Raw genomic sequence first — 17,578 nt, forward strand, 5'->3', positions numbered from 1 at the left:
TCCTAGAAGAGACTCAAGTCAGTATACGTGAGGAAAATCTGATTTCCCTCTTTGTGAAATAATAGTCATGTTATGAAGGTTAGATGCATATCTAAAGAATCATAGATATAATAATCTATTATTATTAGAATAATACCTACTTCATACAAATGACCAAGAGGATCACAGTTAGCCACTTTAAGAAAAATAAAAAATTTGAGTCTTCGCCACTTTATGTAAGGCACTTTGAGAATCTTTTAGGGGAGATGGTTGCCCGTGACTTGCTACTGGGAATGACTAGCCGATACGCCAGTAACTCTAACGGAAGGCTAACTTTGGGAGAAAGTGGAAGGATGTGACTGAGTGTCAGCCAGCAGGCGGAGGGCAGCGCCCTCCGTGGGGTGGGACTGGGCCAGAACCTAGGAAGGGGAGGTAGAAGCCTCTGCATGCAGGTGGAGAGCAGAGCCTGAGCGAAGGCAGGGACACGGGAAAGCCTGGGAGACTGCGGACTGAAGCACAGAGTGAGGGTGAGCGGCAAGTAGCGAGGACAGGCAGCGTTATGCAAGGAAAAGTTAGGATCTTAATTGATGGCCTCAGGAGTTCGGAATCTATTCTGTGGTCAGTGAGGTCTAATGAACGGTTTTTAATTAAAGTGGTTGATAGAATCGGGAGGGGTTTGGTGCCCTGAAAGGAGGGGAAAAAAAAGGATGAAGACATCGAAGGAAAGCTGGAAGAAAGTAGAGAAGAGGCGTTTTGGACTACTGTGTGACCAGATGCCTGCAGTTAAGGGACAGAAGGGTTATTGGGAGTTGAAAGCAAAGGAGCCAGAGGCCAAAGTGCAGGAAGGGTGGGTTCAGAGAGAAGCAGACCGTGAAGGCTTTGTGAGCTGGTTGTTAGTTATTGATATTAGAGGAGGGACCCTGGAGGTCACCTGAGAGAGAGAGAGTGAGTAAAAAGTCAATGATAGAAGCTGGAGGGATTGCCAGTTGGTCAGGGTTTGAAAGATTTATCAGTAGGAGGCAAGTGGAAACAAGGTAGAAGGAATGTTCCAGGAAAAAAAAACAGAGAGAAGCAAAGTTATTAGATTTGCCAACAAGGATTTCACAACCCAGGTAGAGAGCTAAGATCGTACACGTAACCAAATAAGATAGCAATTATTGTAAACAATGTATACACAAAGTAGTTTTTAAAAGAACTATCATGTTATGTGTTTCTGTCCTAATAAGTTTTAATTTTTTAAGGTTACTTGGTGATGAATTTCACATCCCATTTCTTCCTCAATATGATGAAAACCTTCTTTGACAATTTGCTAACATGATCTTACTGTCATGGCAGTGCTGAACTTTTACTCATCCTGTTGTTCTAGTTATGACCCTTCTGTTCCTTTTCCTCAGTAGCTTATAGAAATGCTAGACAATGAATGCCTGTACTTACTGTCATCTTACTATCCAAAATTTCTGTACCTTTTGAAGTTTTTAATTCTAAAAACAAAACCTCATAGTTTAGTTTGGAGAGCACAGAGTATATATTGCTGAATGAAACACCCCTACTTAAAGAAAACTATGGAAGGAAGGGCTTCTCTTAAATGAAGCGTGATCGCCAGGCCCTCAGCACGGCAGCCTTCATTTCCAGTCTGCACTGGAGTGGCTTGAGAGTAACTCCCCATCAGCCGTATGTTCGAGAAATCCACAGTCATAAGGATGAATGTCTTTCTGCTCTTAATATTTGACTTCAGGCAGAATCACTAGTAACTTCATTAATTTTTCTTGGAGGTATAGAGATGTTAGAATGAAATCATAGTTCCTTTTGTAAAACATATACTGTTTTTGATGCTTCTGGTAGGTGGCAGGCAGTTATCCACCCTATATGTCAATTGATGAAGAGTGAAAAAAAAGACCAACCATGATAGCGTTCTAAAACATTTAGAGAGGTATATGAGGCCGTTTGGGTAATCTTCTTACAAATCTCAATCTCTCTGTCTCTCTCTCTCTCTCTCTAACTAACCCCCAGATTTTTATGTGAGAAGGAAGACTTGAGTAAACAGAAAAATTTGCTATTCCATGTTCTTGAATAAATACATTCAGTATTGAAACTATTTTAAAGGCACTATTTGTTTTCCCTGAGTTTATCTGTAAATTTAAGGTGATTCAAATGAAAATCAGCACATTTTTTAAACTTAACATGCTAATGCTAAAACTAAAGATTGTTTTAGTTTTAAAACATGAAGCTGATGCTAAAGTTCACGTGTAAAAATAAACCAATAAAAGATGTTATGGTAAAGTACTAATGGTATTCTGTCTAGTGGACTCCAAAGTAGCTTGGTACTCGTATGAATAGATTACTAGGATAGAATAGAGTCCAGAAATAGGCCCAAGTCCAGTATATGATAAAGGTGAATTTCAGATCAGTGGAGGAAAATGGATTGTTCATTAAGTGATGTCAGGACAACAGAATGACTACAGGAAAAAATTAAGCTGGATTCCTATATTATTTCATATACTGAAGTAAATTCCATATAGGTTGAAGATTTAAAATTTAAAAATTAGGGAAACAAAAAAAACTGGTTGCCTCAGGGCTGGGTGAGCCAGGGGTGAGAGGTGGGTTACAGGTACTCTTACTGCAGTACTCCTTGATATTGGGTGCCATGTATTGCCCATTCCAAAATTTTTTTTATAATATTAATAATTAAACTATAAAATTATGCTAAGGAATAATGGGAGAAAATATTTTAAAAATAGTTTTGGAGTATGGTAGCCCCATTTTATGCAAGACACCACCCCTTGGCGTGTAGAAGGAGTGTAGGAATGTGACTGTACAATCTCCTTGGAAAGCAGTTTGACAGAATCTATCCATTCTAAGTGCACACTTGTATTAGCCCAGCAATTTTTCTTCTGGGAATTTCACATACATCTATTGGACAAGTGAGGAAAGATTGTGCATTGCAGCATTATTTACAGTAGCAAGATACGGCAAACAAGATAAGTGAGCATATGCTCTTTAGATGATGGGAAATAAATACAGTGGAATTCTGGGGAGTCATGTAAAAGAATGATGTCATCCATGTGCTGCTGTACCTAGGAGAATGTTTTAGCCTATTAAATAGAAAAACAAAAGAAAAGTACAGAGCAGAAAGTATAATTTGGGCTCACATAATATGTTTAAAAGCAAAAAGGCTCTCTCTGCATGGCATGTTTAAGTATATACAAGGAATTTGTTAGGAGTCATTATCTCTGAGAGAATGACTGGCCTTTTAAGGTGGTAGGAATATTTTTTTAATTTCATATCTTCTTATACTATTTGAATTTTTTTCTTACTGGGAACATATTACCTTTTCAAATAAAAATTAAAACAGTTAAAAATACAACTGATTACTATCAAGCAGTTAAAGTGAATAAAACATATTCTTACCAGCAAGTATAATCTCAAAAACATAATGTTAAGTGAAAGAAAAAGACAGCTTGCAAAGAGACACATACAGTACAGTGTTGTTCAGGTCAGTTTGAAAAATATAAAGCATTTGTTATTTATGAATACGTTACATATTCCATTACATATGCAGTGGAAGTATAAGAACATGCACAGGAATGAGAACAGGTTCAGAAAAGTAGTTACTTGGGAGAAGGAAAAAGAAAGGGAGTTTCTTTGTTATTGTTGTAAAGTTCCTAAGCAAATATGGCAAACTGTTAACAATAAAATTCGGTTGATCCTGTCTTTTGTGCTTTCCTACGTGTTTCTAAAATTTTATTATTTAAATTGTAAATTGTTTTAAATTTCTATCAGTTTTTTCAGCACCCCAATTCAATTGTTATGTGATTCCTACTGAATTGAGTAATGCTTTCCAGAAGTCACGAATACTCTCTCCTTTTTTACCCCTAACATCAGGTCAGCAGTGGCAATGACCCCTGGTCAGCCTGGAATGCTTCCAAATCTGGAAACTGGGAAAGCTCGGATGGCTGGGGAGCCAAGCCCGAGGGGACTGCAGCCCAAAGAAACACCTCCAACAATTGGGACACTGCCTTTGGTCATCCCCAGGCCTACCAGGGACCAGGTGAGGAAGAGGGCTCTGCTGGTGATGGAGCCCACCCACCCTTAAAGGGCATCGGAGTTAAAATAGATTTAATCAAAGGAACTGTTCTCAGGTGCTCTTATTCACTAATAGCAAACTTATTTTTCTGGGTCAAAATGTAGGTCGTTTTTAGTTATGGTCTTTAGTCCACTCTCAGTTACCTGTCAAGGAGTCACAAATGCAAATGCTTGCAGGGGCCAGGTTCATAAAGCAGAACAGCAGCGCAGCCCCGTGGGGCGGGGCTGCGGAAGACAGAGGTGGGCAGCTCTGCTCTAGCCGGCGGGTTGATGCCGTTGCAGGAGAACTGAGCTAGTGTTCCTGGACCACCACAGTTCCAGAGAGAGTAGAAATCTCGATTTTCATCTCATCTTCCCACTTTAAAATCTTAGCTACTAACACACATTTGGGCCCAAAAAATGTGCACACGGATTGAATATGGTTCATCGCCACATTCAGTGGTTTATGGTCACATGGTTTGTGACCTCTAACGTAGCTGTTCTGTCTTTTCCTTAACTACCTGTTTGACTCCCAGGTTCTTAATGGAAATACTGAGGCAAAAGAGGAATTTCTAAAAGGAGAAACAATTCAGGAATTACAAAAGGCGATTTATGTCTGTTCTGAAATTAAGAGATCCATCCGTTATTTTTTAATGATCCCTGTATGAGCAGATTTTGCCAAGAACTGAATGTGCTAAACAGCAGGAGACTTGCATGCAGGAGCCATAAAGGGCACAGGTGCTGGTTTCCAGCTCCCACTCATGGACAGGAGCTGGGCTGCTGCAGGACCAGGAGTCGTGGGCTGGGTAGAAACGTTGAGACTAGACTGCTGACTTCTGCTTCTGTAGTAACTTGGCGTGGCTCCAGGACTCTTGGCCCAGATCCTTCTAATACTTTCTATTCTCTTCTTTTTTTCGTTTTGGCATTTGTCTCTGGGCTTCTCGTGGTGGCACTCTTAGGGCGGAGATCCCAGGGCAGTTTCCTCCCTAATGCTGAAGGGACTCCTCAGGCCATCAGAGGTGGGAGACAGAGGCACAGGACAGTGGAAGAAGAAAGGAGGGAGGGAGGAAAGCTGGCAGCCCCTCATCTGACGCAGAGCCTGTTGTTAGAATAGTAGGCTCCTCATGCTGGTCAGTTACTACTTACCTCTCGTTTCTTTCTCTTTCTCCTCCACCCCCTTGTCCTTCTCTCACCTTTATTATTAGTAGTGTTAAGCAATTCCTCTTTTTTTTTTTTTTTTTTTCTGCGGTACGCGGGCCTCTCACTGCTGTGGCCTCTCCCGTTGCGGAGCACAGGCTCCGGATGCGCAGGCTCAGCGGCCATGGCTCACGGGCCCAGCCGCTCCGCGGCATGTGGGATCCTCCCGGACCGGGGCACGAACCCACGTCCCCTACATCGGCAGGTGGACCCTCAACCACTGCGCCACCAGGGAAGCCCAACAATTCCTTTTTAAAACTCTTATCACCCTTTTGTCCTCCCCAGTCTCTTGGCTTAAAGGGTATTTGATCTGCTTAGTTGCAAGTTTATAAAGCTAGATTTATCAACGTATAGGCCTCTAGAAGGCCTTCCCTATATACCACAGAGTGTTTTTATAGTTGGCATTTATCTGAAGTTACTTGGACTGACAGCCCTCTTGAAGTTGTTTCTAACTTGTCTTTTGTGCTAAAAGGCCGAATCGTCAAGCCCCCAAACTGTCTGACTATAGAGCCTATATTCTTCACATCTTTATTATAATCCTGACCCCCCCAGAAGATTAAGTCATCCCATCTTTCTTTTGTCTTTCTTTACTGACGATCTTCTGTGCCCACCTCCAGCAACTGGTGACGATGATGACTGGGATGAAGACTGGGATGAGCCCAAGTCGTCTTCTCCCTACTTCAAGGATTCAGAGGCAGCGGAAGCAGGCGGTGCCCAGCGAGGAAACAGCCGTGCCGGCAGCTCCTCCATGAAGCTGCCGCTTAACAAGTAGGTGTAAGGGAGTTGGGGCAACGTGAACCCTCTGTAGAAACAGATACAAGATACAAAGAGGCTTTTTCTCTTTTCAGTGATCTACAAAGCTTGGGGTGCGATTTGATCATGTTTATTTTTTATTTGGCTCCTAGCTTGGAAGCTTCTTTTTAAAAAACTTTTTTTCATTTTAAAGTGAAATATATGTTCCATTTAATCATATGCTAAATACTGTTTTTTACCTTTATTAACTCATGACATATTAAGGTTTTTATTGCTGATGTCACAGGAAAGCTAAAAATAATCCTGATAGCTTCCTTTTAAACGTTTTACTGTTTATTGATCTTTTACCATGTGCCAGGCTTTGTGCAAAGCAGTTTGTGTGTATTCTCTCATGCGACCCTCATATCCCTTTTGTGGTACATATAATCTCTGTTTTCTCTGGGAAAATGAAGCCCAGAGAGGTTAAGTAACTGCCCAAGTTCACACAGGTGGTAAGTGATATAGTCGGGATTCCAGTCCAGTCCCTCAGCTTCCTGAGCACACTCTCAACTACTATGTTTAATGTGTTTAGGACTTTGTTTTCACTTAGATTATTCTTATATATTTTTAAAAAATGTTTCGAACGGTCCTTGTAGAAACAGTGCTTAGCAGGAAAGCATGTGGGAAAGGGTGAATATGGACACAGCCCTATGGAATTCCCTAGTAGAGAGTTCTGGATGCGTCTGTGGTTTACACCAGTGTAGCTTGAAGGAGATGTAGTTTGTGACTTCCATATGATTTATCTTCAAGTACTCTTCTTACAGCAGTTATATTTAAAATAGTTTTTCTAAAATTACTCATACTTTTTCTCAGTGTTCCAAGTTCATGATTCCAAGCAGATATCAAGGAATGTTAATCTATGTCTGGAAAAAAATTGTAAACATGTTTGATATATATCTAGATACCAAGTTTCTAGGTCTCGATGTACGTGTGTATAAGTTTAATGAGCCCTGCAAGTTCTCCTTTAGTATTTAGTATTTAAATACCATCTGGTAATTAAATGAGTTGTCTTTTAGCTCACACGTCTCCTGCATTTCTGTCCAGTTTCTTCCATTGTGCATTTTCATACTCAGTTGCATGCATGGTACAGTCAGTCATTATTGACTGTACCCTATTTCTTAAAGTGAGATTTGAAGTTCTCAGTATGGTCTGTAGTGACGTACCTTACCCTCAGTTGTTCTTTAAACCTAAATACAAAGTATATTTAAAACCCATTTTAATATAATGTATCCCTCAGCCCCATTTTGAAAATGAGGAAGCAGGACCTGTGAGAAAATACGGCTAGCTGAATTTTCGTAGCTAGTTCGTGAGGTTCTGGCTTGCGCCAGGCCTCTGACTCCACTTTCCTGTGGTTTCCACTGCTCCATGCTTGCTCTCTGGCTTGCTATATGATTGTGGGGAAGTTGGATGACCTGTTTCAAACTCAACTTGCTTCATCTCTAAAGTGAAGGATTGGCTTTAATTAAGAATTCTTTCTGCTCTAAAATTTCAGTCTAGGTTGAAACCAAATTGAAGGAGTCCTAATATGCACCTGCACCTTGGAGGCATCCCTCGCTTTCTGTGGTGCTGGGAGCCGTTTAAACCCTACATATTTTTATTTAACTAGACTAATGTATAAATGACTTACTTATAACAGTTGTAAAATTTTTTTTAGTATTAACACTTTTCAGCGGTTAATCCATTTTATATGACAGCTATATTCCAGTCATGGAGCCTAAACCTTATGCTAGAAACAGAGATCAGACATTTAAGTACACTTGAGCATTACAAGAATACATCTTGATAATACTGAAAGAATTAATCAATTGCACTGCTGTTCAGTAAGTATTAAATGCGTGCATAGTCAGCTCTAGAGTTTTGCTGTGGTCACTAGGATACCAAAAGAAACATGACATGTGCTCTCTGCACTCGGAAGCTTACACTCTAGTCAAGGAATTGTTGCTATGTGCAATGCCCCAATTTCCCCATCAGCGTTTTCTAGCAAAAGTGTAGGTTCTTTAACAGAAGTGTTCCAGGTTAGCCCATTAATTCATTAAGCATTTAGTATATTCCCATAATTCCTCTAGGTCCTGGAAATACAAATGCTTTCTCTAAGGTACGTCTAGTCTGCTGTGATGTGCAAATGGATGATGGCGGTTGCAGCACCATAAGCTGAAGAGCAGAAGTGTGCTCGGAACACTGATGCAGCACAGGGAAGGCTGCACCTAAGGCTGTAGGGAGCACTTCCACAGAGCCGATGGCGGCATTACAAATCATTTTAATTTCTGAGCACGTACTAGGGCCTTTAGATTTATATAGATAACTCTTTACTTAAATCTTCTCATTTAATTCCCTTACCACCTTAAAGGTAGGTCGTATTGGTCCCATTCTTCACATAAGAAGACACGCTCTAAAAGTCACATAGCTATGAAGTGTTGGACTTGAAATTCAAACCCAAGGCCATCAAGCTCCTAGACACCCCTTTTACTCTGTTGTAGGAGCTGTGTGTTAAAGCAGGTCCAGGGAAAAGAGAATGGAAGGAGGTCAGTCCAGAATGAAGGAAAAGATATGAGCCCCTGAGAGCATCACATTGGCCTTTAACTTGGTATAGGAATGAAATCAGAAGTAAGACAGCTGGTTTTTGTAGAAATAAGATTTCTTTTCCTATTTTAGGTATTTTGCTTTCTGAGGATTTTTTCCCCGTCTATTAAAAACAAAAATTCTAAAACCCAGATTAATCTTGTCTTCTTTAGAAGTAGAGCTTTGGATGGCCATGCATTTATTCCAGCTTTTCTTCAGTTTTAGAACTTCGCTTCGGATGTAGATATGATTTCTGGAAATAGCCAAGTTTATTATGTTTAGAGTCTCTTTACTGAGGAGACTGTTTTTTTGTGTGTGTCTCATAAACTGGTTCTGAAGGCAGTTCCCAAAGAAAATGGCACAAGTACTTACGAACAGTGGCGGTTTCTTTGGGATAATTGTGGCCTCCCAAGGGAGAATGTTGAAAGGCAGCTTTAATTTGAATATAAAAATGCCAGCGTGTGGCCTTCACCCCATGTGGTCATCTCAAATTGATGCGCTCAGTACTTTCTACCTCTGTACCTGGGGGACATTTTCTAGTCTGCCCTTCACTCTTCATGTGGTGATAGAGTGTCTCAGATCAAGCAAATAGAGTGCCCATAAATATCACACCTTCTGGAGTCAAACTGTCCTCCTACCAGATAAAGCTTAATTAAATGACTAATTGGCCATTGAACAATCTGATTACATTAGGTTTCATTTACCATTGTTTCCTAGTTCTAGTGCATGTGAAAGACAGAACAAGTTCAAACTGTCGTATAAAGTAAATGTGGATGAGAGCTGTAGAATTCTTATAAGGAAAAGCATAAGACTCACAAGCATTTATCCTCATGATTAGATTTCCTGGATTTGCAAAACCTGGAATGGAACAGTATTTGTTGGCCAAGCAACTAGCAAAACCCAAAGAGAAAATTCCTATCATTGTAAGTTTGTTCTTTTTTTTTTTTTTTTTTTTGCTTTGTTTCTGATTAAGCTCTTTTATAATACCTTAAAGCTAAGAGGGTTATTAGTCATTTGGAAAGTTTTTTGTTTTTGGAAAGTATTTTTAAACACGTTTAATGCTCGAAGTAAGTAACTGACAGTGTGTATTAGTATTTTAAGAGTACTAAAAATAATTGGCATGAATTAATGCCCATTATTATATTGTTTAGATATTCTTTACTTTTACCTTTCAGACTGTTAGTAATTGAACAAACAACACCCATAGTACATACGTATTTTTAATAATTTTTCTAAAGTATCTTGAAGTATCTTTTACATGCTGTTTTTCTACTAGCCATACATAATTAGCTAAAAAACCCAATTCATATATTTAGGTTTCTACCTTGGCGAAGTACATGCATGTTATCAGAATAAGTTGCCTTTTCCACTATGTTGGTAATAGTTTTCTTTCAATAAACCAGCTATCGAGTCGTGATAAGGAGCTAGTACGTAAAAGCTGGGAGTTAATGGCACCATTAAGTATATCTGTCTTTGAATAGCTTATTACATAACATGACACAGGCCCTGTGGTTTCACCTAAATGTTGATTGCTGATAGATTTTCTATCTAAATGTTATCTAGCTGTATATTTCCAGATGAAATTCTGGCAAAGAGAACTATAGCTATCTTCTGACCCTGTTGATTTAATCCTGTAACTGTAAGTTGGGGACAGGGCAGGAGGGTAAGTGGCCTTGAATATAATCACCACGGACTCAAACAAGGAGGAAAGATCTGGTCTTATTCTATAATCTTTGGGTCCTGGGAAACTCGATAAAATTGCAAGAATGATATTGAATTTTTTATATTACTTGTTCCTACTTCTTTGAAAAGCTTGAAATCCTAGAAAACTCCAGAGAGAAGGGTTGTGACCCAGAGCCCTTTTATCCTTCTTCCCTCAAAGCAAACTTGGGATAATTATCTTCTGAGTAGTTAGGTTAGAGATTATTTTAGTTTTTTTCTCTAACTCCACAGAATTAAGAGCCCATGGCCCTGCCCCTCAGATTCTCACAGGGGACTTTGTCATAAGCAGGAGAGTCCTGGAACAGAGCTAAAAGACCCCCGTGTTTGAGTTGTCCCACACGTTTTAGGTGAAACTGGACCCATAGGCAGGCTTGCCTGTGTGGGCTTCCTATGTGGAAAAGGAAGCTGAGGAAAGCCATTGAGCCTTCAGAAAACCAAGAGAAAGTAGAGACCTGGTCCTTTGCTTTTAAGGTGCAGCCCCCTACCCACTAATAAAATGTGACTCCGTGGGTATTGGGCCCTAGTTGATCAGAGTCGCCTCTCTTGGTCCCAGTCATTAAGGGAGGTTCCCAAGAGGCCCCTGTTAAAGATTCCTGCTCTGCAGCTTTAAGAGAGTTTTCTGGATCTGGGCTCCCTCTTGGAGAATCATAATAACTTGTTGTCAGAGATCTTTAGTCCCTTATTAAAATTCTCTGGGCCCCAGTTACCGTCCTGACCTAGTAGCCTCTGAACTTTCATACCTCACCTCACTTTTTTCTCCTTTCACCTTTAAAAAGAATTAGAACTATATAAAGAATTAGGGTATACAGAAAATGAGAGTAAGTGTAGAGGAAGTTTGACGGCAGTTTGGCATGGCTGAGACATCCAAGTGTGTAATTTTATATTTCACAGAACTCTTAGTCTGCAATAGATTTGAAATTTTTAAAAACTAGCCCCTCATTACATATAATTAAGACAGCTGGACTAGAGAGAGATTGTGTTCCATCTCTCTAGAGGAAAGGCAGATCGGCATCTCTCTGTGGCCTGCGATGCCCACATGGGAGCAGAAGGGCTTCTCCCATTAAGTGTTTTCTTTAAATATAACCTTAGTAGGAACAGAGAGCATTTATGTAAATAACTTCTCAAAGAAGAGCAAAAATGACCCTCCTAGGGACTTCTAGTCCTAAAAAGAATCATTTGATGATTTATATCAATTATACTTACTATTTTTCCATGTAACAAAATTAACTCTCCCCGCAATGTTGTGTAGGTTGGAGATTATGGCCCGATGTGGGTTTATCCTACCTCTACATTTGACTGTGTGGTAGCAGATCCCAGGAAGGGCTCCAAAATGTACGGTCTGAAGAGCTACATTGAATATCAGTTAACACCTACTGTAAGTATCCAAGTTATCAAAGCAGACCATGCTTGCATCGCTAGTAACAATTTGCTTTTTTCATTTCCTGTAGTTGGCATTGGTAACGTTTTTCTCTTTCCTTATTTTGTAGAACACTAATCGATCTGTAAACCACAGGTATAAGCACTTTGACTGGTTATATGAGCGTCTACTGGTAAAGTTTGGGTCAGCCATTCCAATCCCTTCTCTTCCAGATAAGCAAGTCACAGGTGAGTGTGTGCGGCACTGAACTCAGGACAAGTAAAAAGACTCCAGTTAGAGTACCCTAATGTAAATCAGAAATGGCATGTTCCATCCTCTAGTGGAACAAGATGTAGGGGTTTGGAAACAGCAGCTAAAGATAGCCATATACATATATATATATATATATATATATATATATATATGTATTGTACATGTATTTGGAAGTTACCTGAACACCTAACAAGAATATGTCATAAAATTTTCTGTTAGAATTCCTGTATACATATGTATCTTTTTTTTTTTTTTTTTTTTTTTTTTTTGCGGTACGCGGGCCTCTCACTGCTGTGGCCTCTCCTGTTGTGGAGCACAGGCTCCGGATGCGCAGGCTCAGCGGCCACGGCTCACGGGCCCAGCTGCTCCGCGGCATGTGGGATCTTCCCGGACCGGGGCACGAACCCGTGTCCCCTGCATCGGCAGGCGGACTCTCAACCACTGCGCCACCAGGGAAGCCCTGTGAACTTTGTTTTTAAAGAACTTGTTTGGATTTTGATTTTGTGGAGAAAACTTTTCAAAACTTTCAAAGTGTCGTAGCAGAACGTAGAGTGGGGACTACGTTGCCAGGTTGGCAGACACATCCTCGCCCTCAGTTGGGGTGACTCCCAGGCAGTCCCTCTTGGAGCTGGGGCAGCTGAGTGGCAGCCCTGTCGGGGTTGCCTGGTTGGCGTAGATGGCTGCCTCCTGCCACTCGTGTGTCACCCCCACCCCTGCTTCTGTTCAGATACTCACTGTCCCTCCTTTCTGTCATCCTTATTGTTAAGTCACAGCTTTCTTGTTAAAAATTTAAATTTCTTTCCATGAAAACTTAAGTTCTGCTTTTCTCCACATTTTCAAATTTCAGACTGTCTCCTGAATTTTAAGCTCTCCTTTATCAACTTGATTAGCATAATATGTTCCCCGTGGTGTTTAAATAAATGGATTAATGAGCTGTCTTAGAGTCATGGAGGTTTCTCCTATTTTTTAGGTTTTAATACATTGTTTATTCGGAATCAAATAACCCAGGACTATCTGATAGCATCATAGAGTCACAGTTCTCCCACAGTAAGTTTGTATTTTTTTTAAAAAAAGGTCAGGCCTGAAGCCAGGAGGATGTCATAGAAAAGCAAGGAAGCAACAGCTCCTCAGTCGGAAGAAAGTTGAGCTTTGATTCACTGACTGGGACGTGTGCCGAGGAGACTGAAAAGCCCAGGAGCCACTTTATTTCCCCCTTCTCTTGTTTGCCTCCTGCCTGAGATGCCCACAGGATCATTATTATATAGGTTCCTGTCTCATTTAAATCCTGGAGAAAAGGAAAAGGAATACCAAATAGATGATGTCATGACATTTCTGTGGACTTGATAATCCATCCATGAAAAGCTTACAGCTAAGATTTTTTATTTGTTTATAGATTTTGTTCTTTGTGGAATAATAATGAATGAATCTGGTTTTATTTCTGGCTGCCAAACTGATGTATTCCCATACTTAGTGAAAACCTAAGTAAGGGTCCTAGAAAATGGGGAGATGGAAATCCCTCTTCTCCCTTTTTTATTTAGTTTTATGTATTTATTTATTTTACTGATTTTTTTTTTTTTTGGCTGCGTTGGGTCCTCGTTGCAGCACGCGGACTTTCTCTAGTTGCAGTGAGCGGGGGCTGCTCTTCCTTGTGGTGCGTGGGCTTCTCACTGCGGTGGCTTCTCTTGTTGCGGATCACGGGCTCTAGGCGCACAGGCTTCAGTAGTTGTGGCTCGCGGGCTTAGTTGCTCTGTGGCATCTTCCCAGACCAGGGCTCAAACCCGTGTCCCCTGCACTGGCAGGTGGATTCTTAACCACTGCACCACCAGGGAAAAATCCCCTCCTCTCCCTTTTTTTAATTCTCTGGAACCTGATAGGAATTTCCTAACAAGCACAAGGTAACATCTGAAGTCACAGTTTGTAAATAAACCAGCTGTGTCAGAAAAAACTTCAGGAGGAGTAAGAGTCAGTAATTAATTAATTCCAACCAATGAGTAGGTTATAAACTCTCGGTATAATTTACTTGCTCATAATGGGGAATTCAGTATAGCCCTTAGGTCCGTGCTGACTTACAGGGTCTTTTCTGTCCATGAGGTGGGCCATCTTCTGCACGGCTTACGCTTCTGTAGTGCTTAATCTCTACCCCTAGTAAGTGTAGAATTTGAAGTGTTTTAGTATACAGGAGGGTCTAGACCCATGAAACTTGTCCAATGGCTACTTTTTAGGAGTTTTTTTTTTTTTTTGCGGTACGCGGGCCTCTCACTGTCGTGGCCTCTCCCGTTGCGGAGCACAGGCTCTGGACGCGCAGGCTCAGCGGCCATGGCTCACGGGCCCAGCCGCTCTGCGGCATGTGGGATCTTCCCGGACCGGGGCACGAACCCGTGTCCCCTGCATCGGCAGGTGGACTCTCAACCACTGCGCCACCAGGGAAGCACAGGAGTTTTTGATTTATGTGGATTTATAATACTCTTCTCATTAAAGGAAACTTGTACTTATTTGTACTTGCAGTTTCTTAGGGAAAATCCAGGCTGTGTTTTTTTGTTACTTATGTATAGTAAGTTCACTCCTTTTGGTGTACAGTTCTAAGAGTTTTAACAGGTACCACCACAGGCCTATCACTACATTCAAGGTACAGAAAGTTCCATCACCTCCCCCAGATTTCCTTGTGCTGTTCCTTTATATTCAGCCCCTCCCCCTAGTCCTAACCCATGGCAACACTGATCAGCTCTTTGTCCCTATAATTTTGCCTTGTCTAGAATATCCTTATAAATGGAAGCGTATAGTGTGTATGTCGTCGGGCTTTTGGGTCTTTTGAGCCTGGCTTCTTTCACTTAGCATAATGCCTTTGAGATTCATCTCTTGTTGTGAGTATCAGTAGTTTGTTTCTTTTCATTGCTGAGCAGTATTTCACTGTATTGGCTCTACCATAGTCTGCTTTTCTACTCACTCTTTGCAGGACGTTTGGGTTTCCAGTTTTGGCCACTTATAAGTCTGCTATAAACATTTACATACAAGTTTTTGTATAAATATAAGTTTTCCTTTCTCTTGGATTAATTCCTAGGAGTGGAATGACTGGGTCATATGGTAGGTGTATGCTATTGAATGTTTAAGAAATTGCCAGGCTGTTTTCCGGAGTGGCTGTGCCACTTTGGGATCCCTACCAGCAATGGATGGGATTGTCAGGGGCTCCACATCCTTACTTGCACTTTTGATAGTGTCTGTTTTTCTTTATTTTAGTAAGTATAATAGTCTAATATTAGCGGTGTTGTCTCCTCATGGTCTCAATTTGCATTTCCCTAATGACTGGTGGTGTAGAGCATCTTTTCATTTGCTTATTTCTTTTCCATAAATTTTCTCTGGTAAAGTATCTTTTCAAATCTTTTGCCCATTTTTTTATTAGGTTGTTTTCTTATCATCGAATTTTGAAACAAGATTCTTTATATATTCTGGAAACATGTCCTCTCACAAATAATGTGATTTGCGAATAATTTGTCCCAGGTGTGGCCTTTCTTTTAACAGTGTCTTTTGCATAACAACACCTTTTAATTTTAATGAAGTCCAGTGTGTCAGTTGTTTCTTTTATGGATTGTGCTTTAAGTATCACGATTAAGACCTCTTTGCCTAACCCAAGTTTACACTGATACTTGCTTCTAAAAGTTTTGTAGTTTTAGGTCTATGATACATTTTGAGTTAAGGTCTGTATAAGATGTGAGGTGGTAGAGGTATATATTATAATACGTCTGGTTATCTAGTGGTTCTTGCACTATCTGTTGAAGAGTGTATCCTTTCTTTATTGAGTTTACTTTGCATTTTGTTAAAAAATCAGTTGAACACATTTGTGTGGGTTTATTTCTGGACTCTGTTCCATTGATGTGTGTCTGTCCTTTTGCCAGTGCCACATGGTTTTGATTAGTGTAGCTTTATAGTACAGTAAGTCTTGAAATCAGGTAGTATAAATCCTCCAACTTGCTTCTATTTCAACATCGTTTTTGGCTGTTCTTTTTCTTTTGCCTTTCCATGTAAATTTAAGAGCCAGCATGATTATTTCTAGTCAGATATCTATTAATAATCATGCTGGGATTTTTATTGGAGTTGCATTGATTCTATAGACCAATTTTGGGAGAATTGAAAACAACGTGTAGTCTTCTAATCCAAGAACATACGTATATCATATTTGATTTTCATATAGGGTTTTGTAGTTTTCAGCATACAGATTCTGCACGTGTTTTCCTAGATTAATATGTAAGAATTTCATGGGGAGGGTTCTCCTGTAAATGGAATAGAATGGAATAGAGGGAGAGGGGTGCAGCCCCAGGCCAGAACGCCACAGATTCCCACTGTTCTGGCCTGAAGTTCAGCGGTTTGGGAGCGTAAACACTTCTCACGTGGCTGTTTGCCTTTGGTTGATTTCCAGAGCCCTTATTTTTGTGGGTTTTGTCCAGCTTTATAGTTGCTTCTGGGGACTAGGTTTAGCAATTAGCTAAATAAGTTTTTGTTTTGTTGTTTCAAAAAAATTATTATTATTATTTTGTTTAAAAGCAAGGCATGCTTGTGATGACTCTGTAACAGACTAATTTGGGTTGTTGAAGCTGTTCCTGGGTTCCACTCTGTCCAGTAATCTGGGATATCTAGGTGGGTTTTTTTTCCTTTTTTTTTGGGCAGGGGAGTGTGTGTGGGATTTGCTTTCATTTACTCGTTCTTTTAATTCATTAACCATCGGACAGCCCTTAAGGGGAAGAGGATGGATTGATTCCACATTCCACTTCCTAGATCTAGTTTAGAAAACGTGTTCCCCACCTGGTGCTCTTAGGAAGGAGTGTAGTAAACGCCTCATTTAATAATATACTCCTTTTTTTTTCTTCAACATATTTATTGGCGTATAATTGCTTTACAATGGTGTGTTAGTTTCTGCTGTATAACAAAGTGAATCAGCTATACATATACATATATCCCCATATCTCCTCCCTCTTGCGTCTCCCTCCCACCCTCCCTATCCCACCCCTCTAGGTGGTCACAAAGCACCGAGCTGATCTCCCTGTGCTGTGTGGCTGCTTTCCACTAGCTATCTATTTTACATTTGGTAGCGAATATACTCCTCTTTGAAAGTTGCCTTTTCTCTCTACCCTTGAGCAGGTCCAGTATTTGATCAAACTCATGAAAGTGGGTGGAACCTGTCTTGCCCCTGCTCTGCACTCAGCTGTAGCCAGAATTTCCACCTCCAGAAGCCTTTTAACTGATGGTGATTTTGTTTGTTAGGCTTATAAAAATTCTCATTGTTCACTTGATGTTTGGTATGTCAGGTTTGTTAAGCCGATTTTCCACTTTTAGAACAGAAATATCACCCATTAAGCTCCGTTTTTACGATGGTCATTAAGTTCTGGGATCACTTTCGTTTTTGCATTCATGGAAAAATTGCTTTTTCTGTTTTTCATTTAAGTAGTTTAAGAAACAAAACAGGAAAAAAAAACCCTACAGTTCTGAGTTACTTTTCAGAAATACTAAATTTAAATTTGTATATCTGAGATTATGTTGCATTTAGACACATTTTTATAAATGTAGAGATTTCACGTACTTTGTAAGAATTGCTTATTAATTTCCATTTTTCTCACCCCTTTCTTGCCTATAAGGCTTCATATGGCC

At 40.3% G+C, this 17,578-nt stretch overlaps 1 protein-coding gene across 5 annotated transcripts in view; it reads left to right on the forward strand.

The window, feature by feature from the left end:
- Positions 1 to 17,578, forward strand: part of SNX9 (sorting nexin 9) — a 92,170-nt gene that overhangs the window by 55,249 nt on the left and 19,343 nt on the right. For all 5 annotated transcript variants that reach the window (XM_089922187.1, XM_022560207.2, XM_089922185.1 and 2 more), the window contains 5 exons: positions 3,862 to 4,027; positions 5,856 to 6,006; positions 9,428 to 9,512; positions 11,561 to 11,686; positions 11,799 to 11,916. In XM_089922187.1, coding sequence (XP_089778313.1) covers positions 3,862 to 4,027; positions 5,856 to 6,006; positions 9,428 to 9,512; positions 11,561 to 11,686; positions 11,799 to 11,916 — 646 coding nt within the window. The remainder of the gene's footprint in view (positions 1 to 3,861; positions 4,028 to 5,855; positions 6,007 to 9,427; positions 9,513 to 11,560; positions 11,687 to 11,798; positions 11,917 to 17,578) is intronic.

This window comes from Delphinapterus leucas, chromosome 12, assembly GCF_059928025.1.
Source record: "Delphinapterus leucas isolate spDelLeu-1000000601 "Yukka" chromosome 12, BTC_Dleu_Yukka2, whole genome shotgun sequence".
NCBI classification, from domain to species: Eukaryota; Metazoa; Chordata; class Mammalia; order Artiodactyla; family Monodontidae; genus Delphinapterus; species Delphinapterus leucas.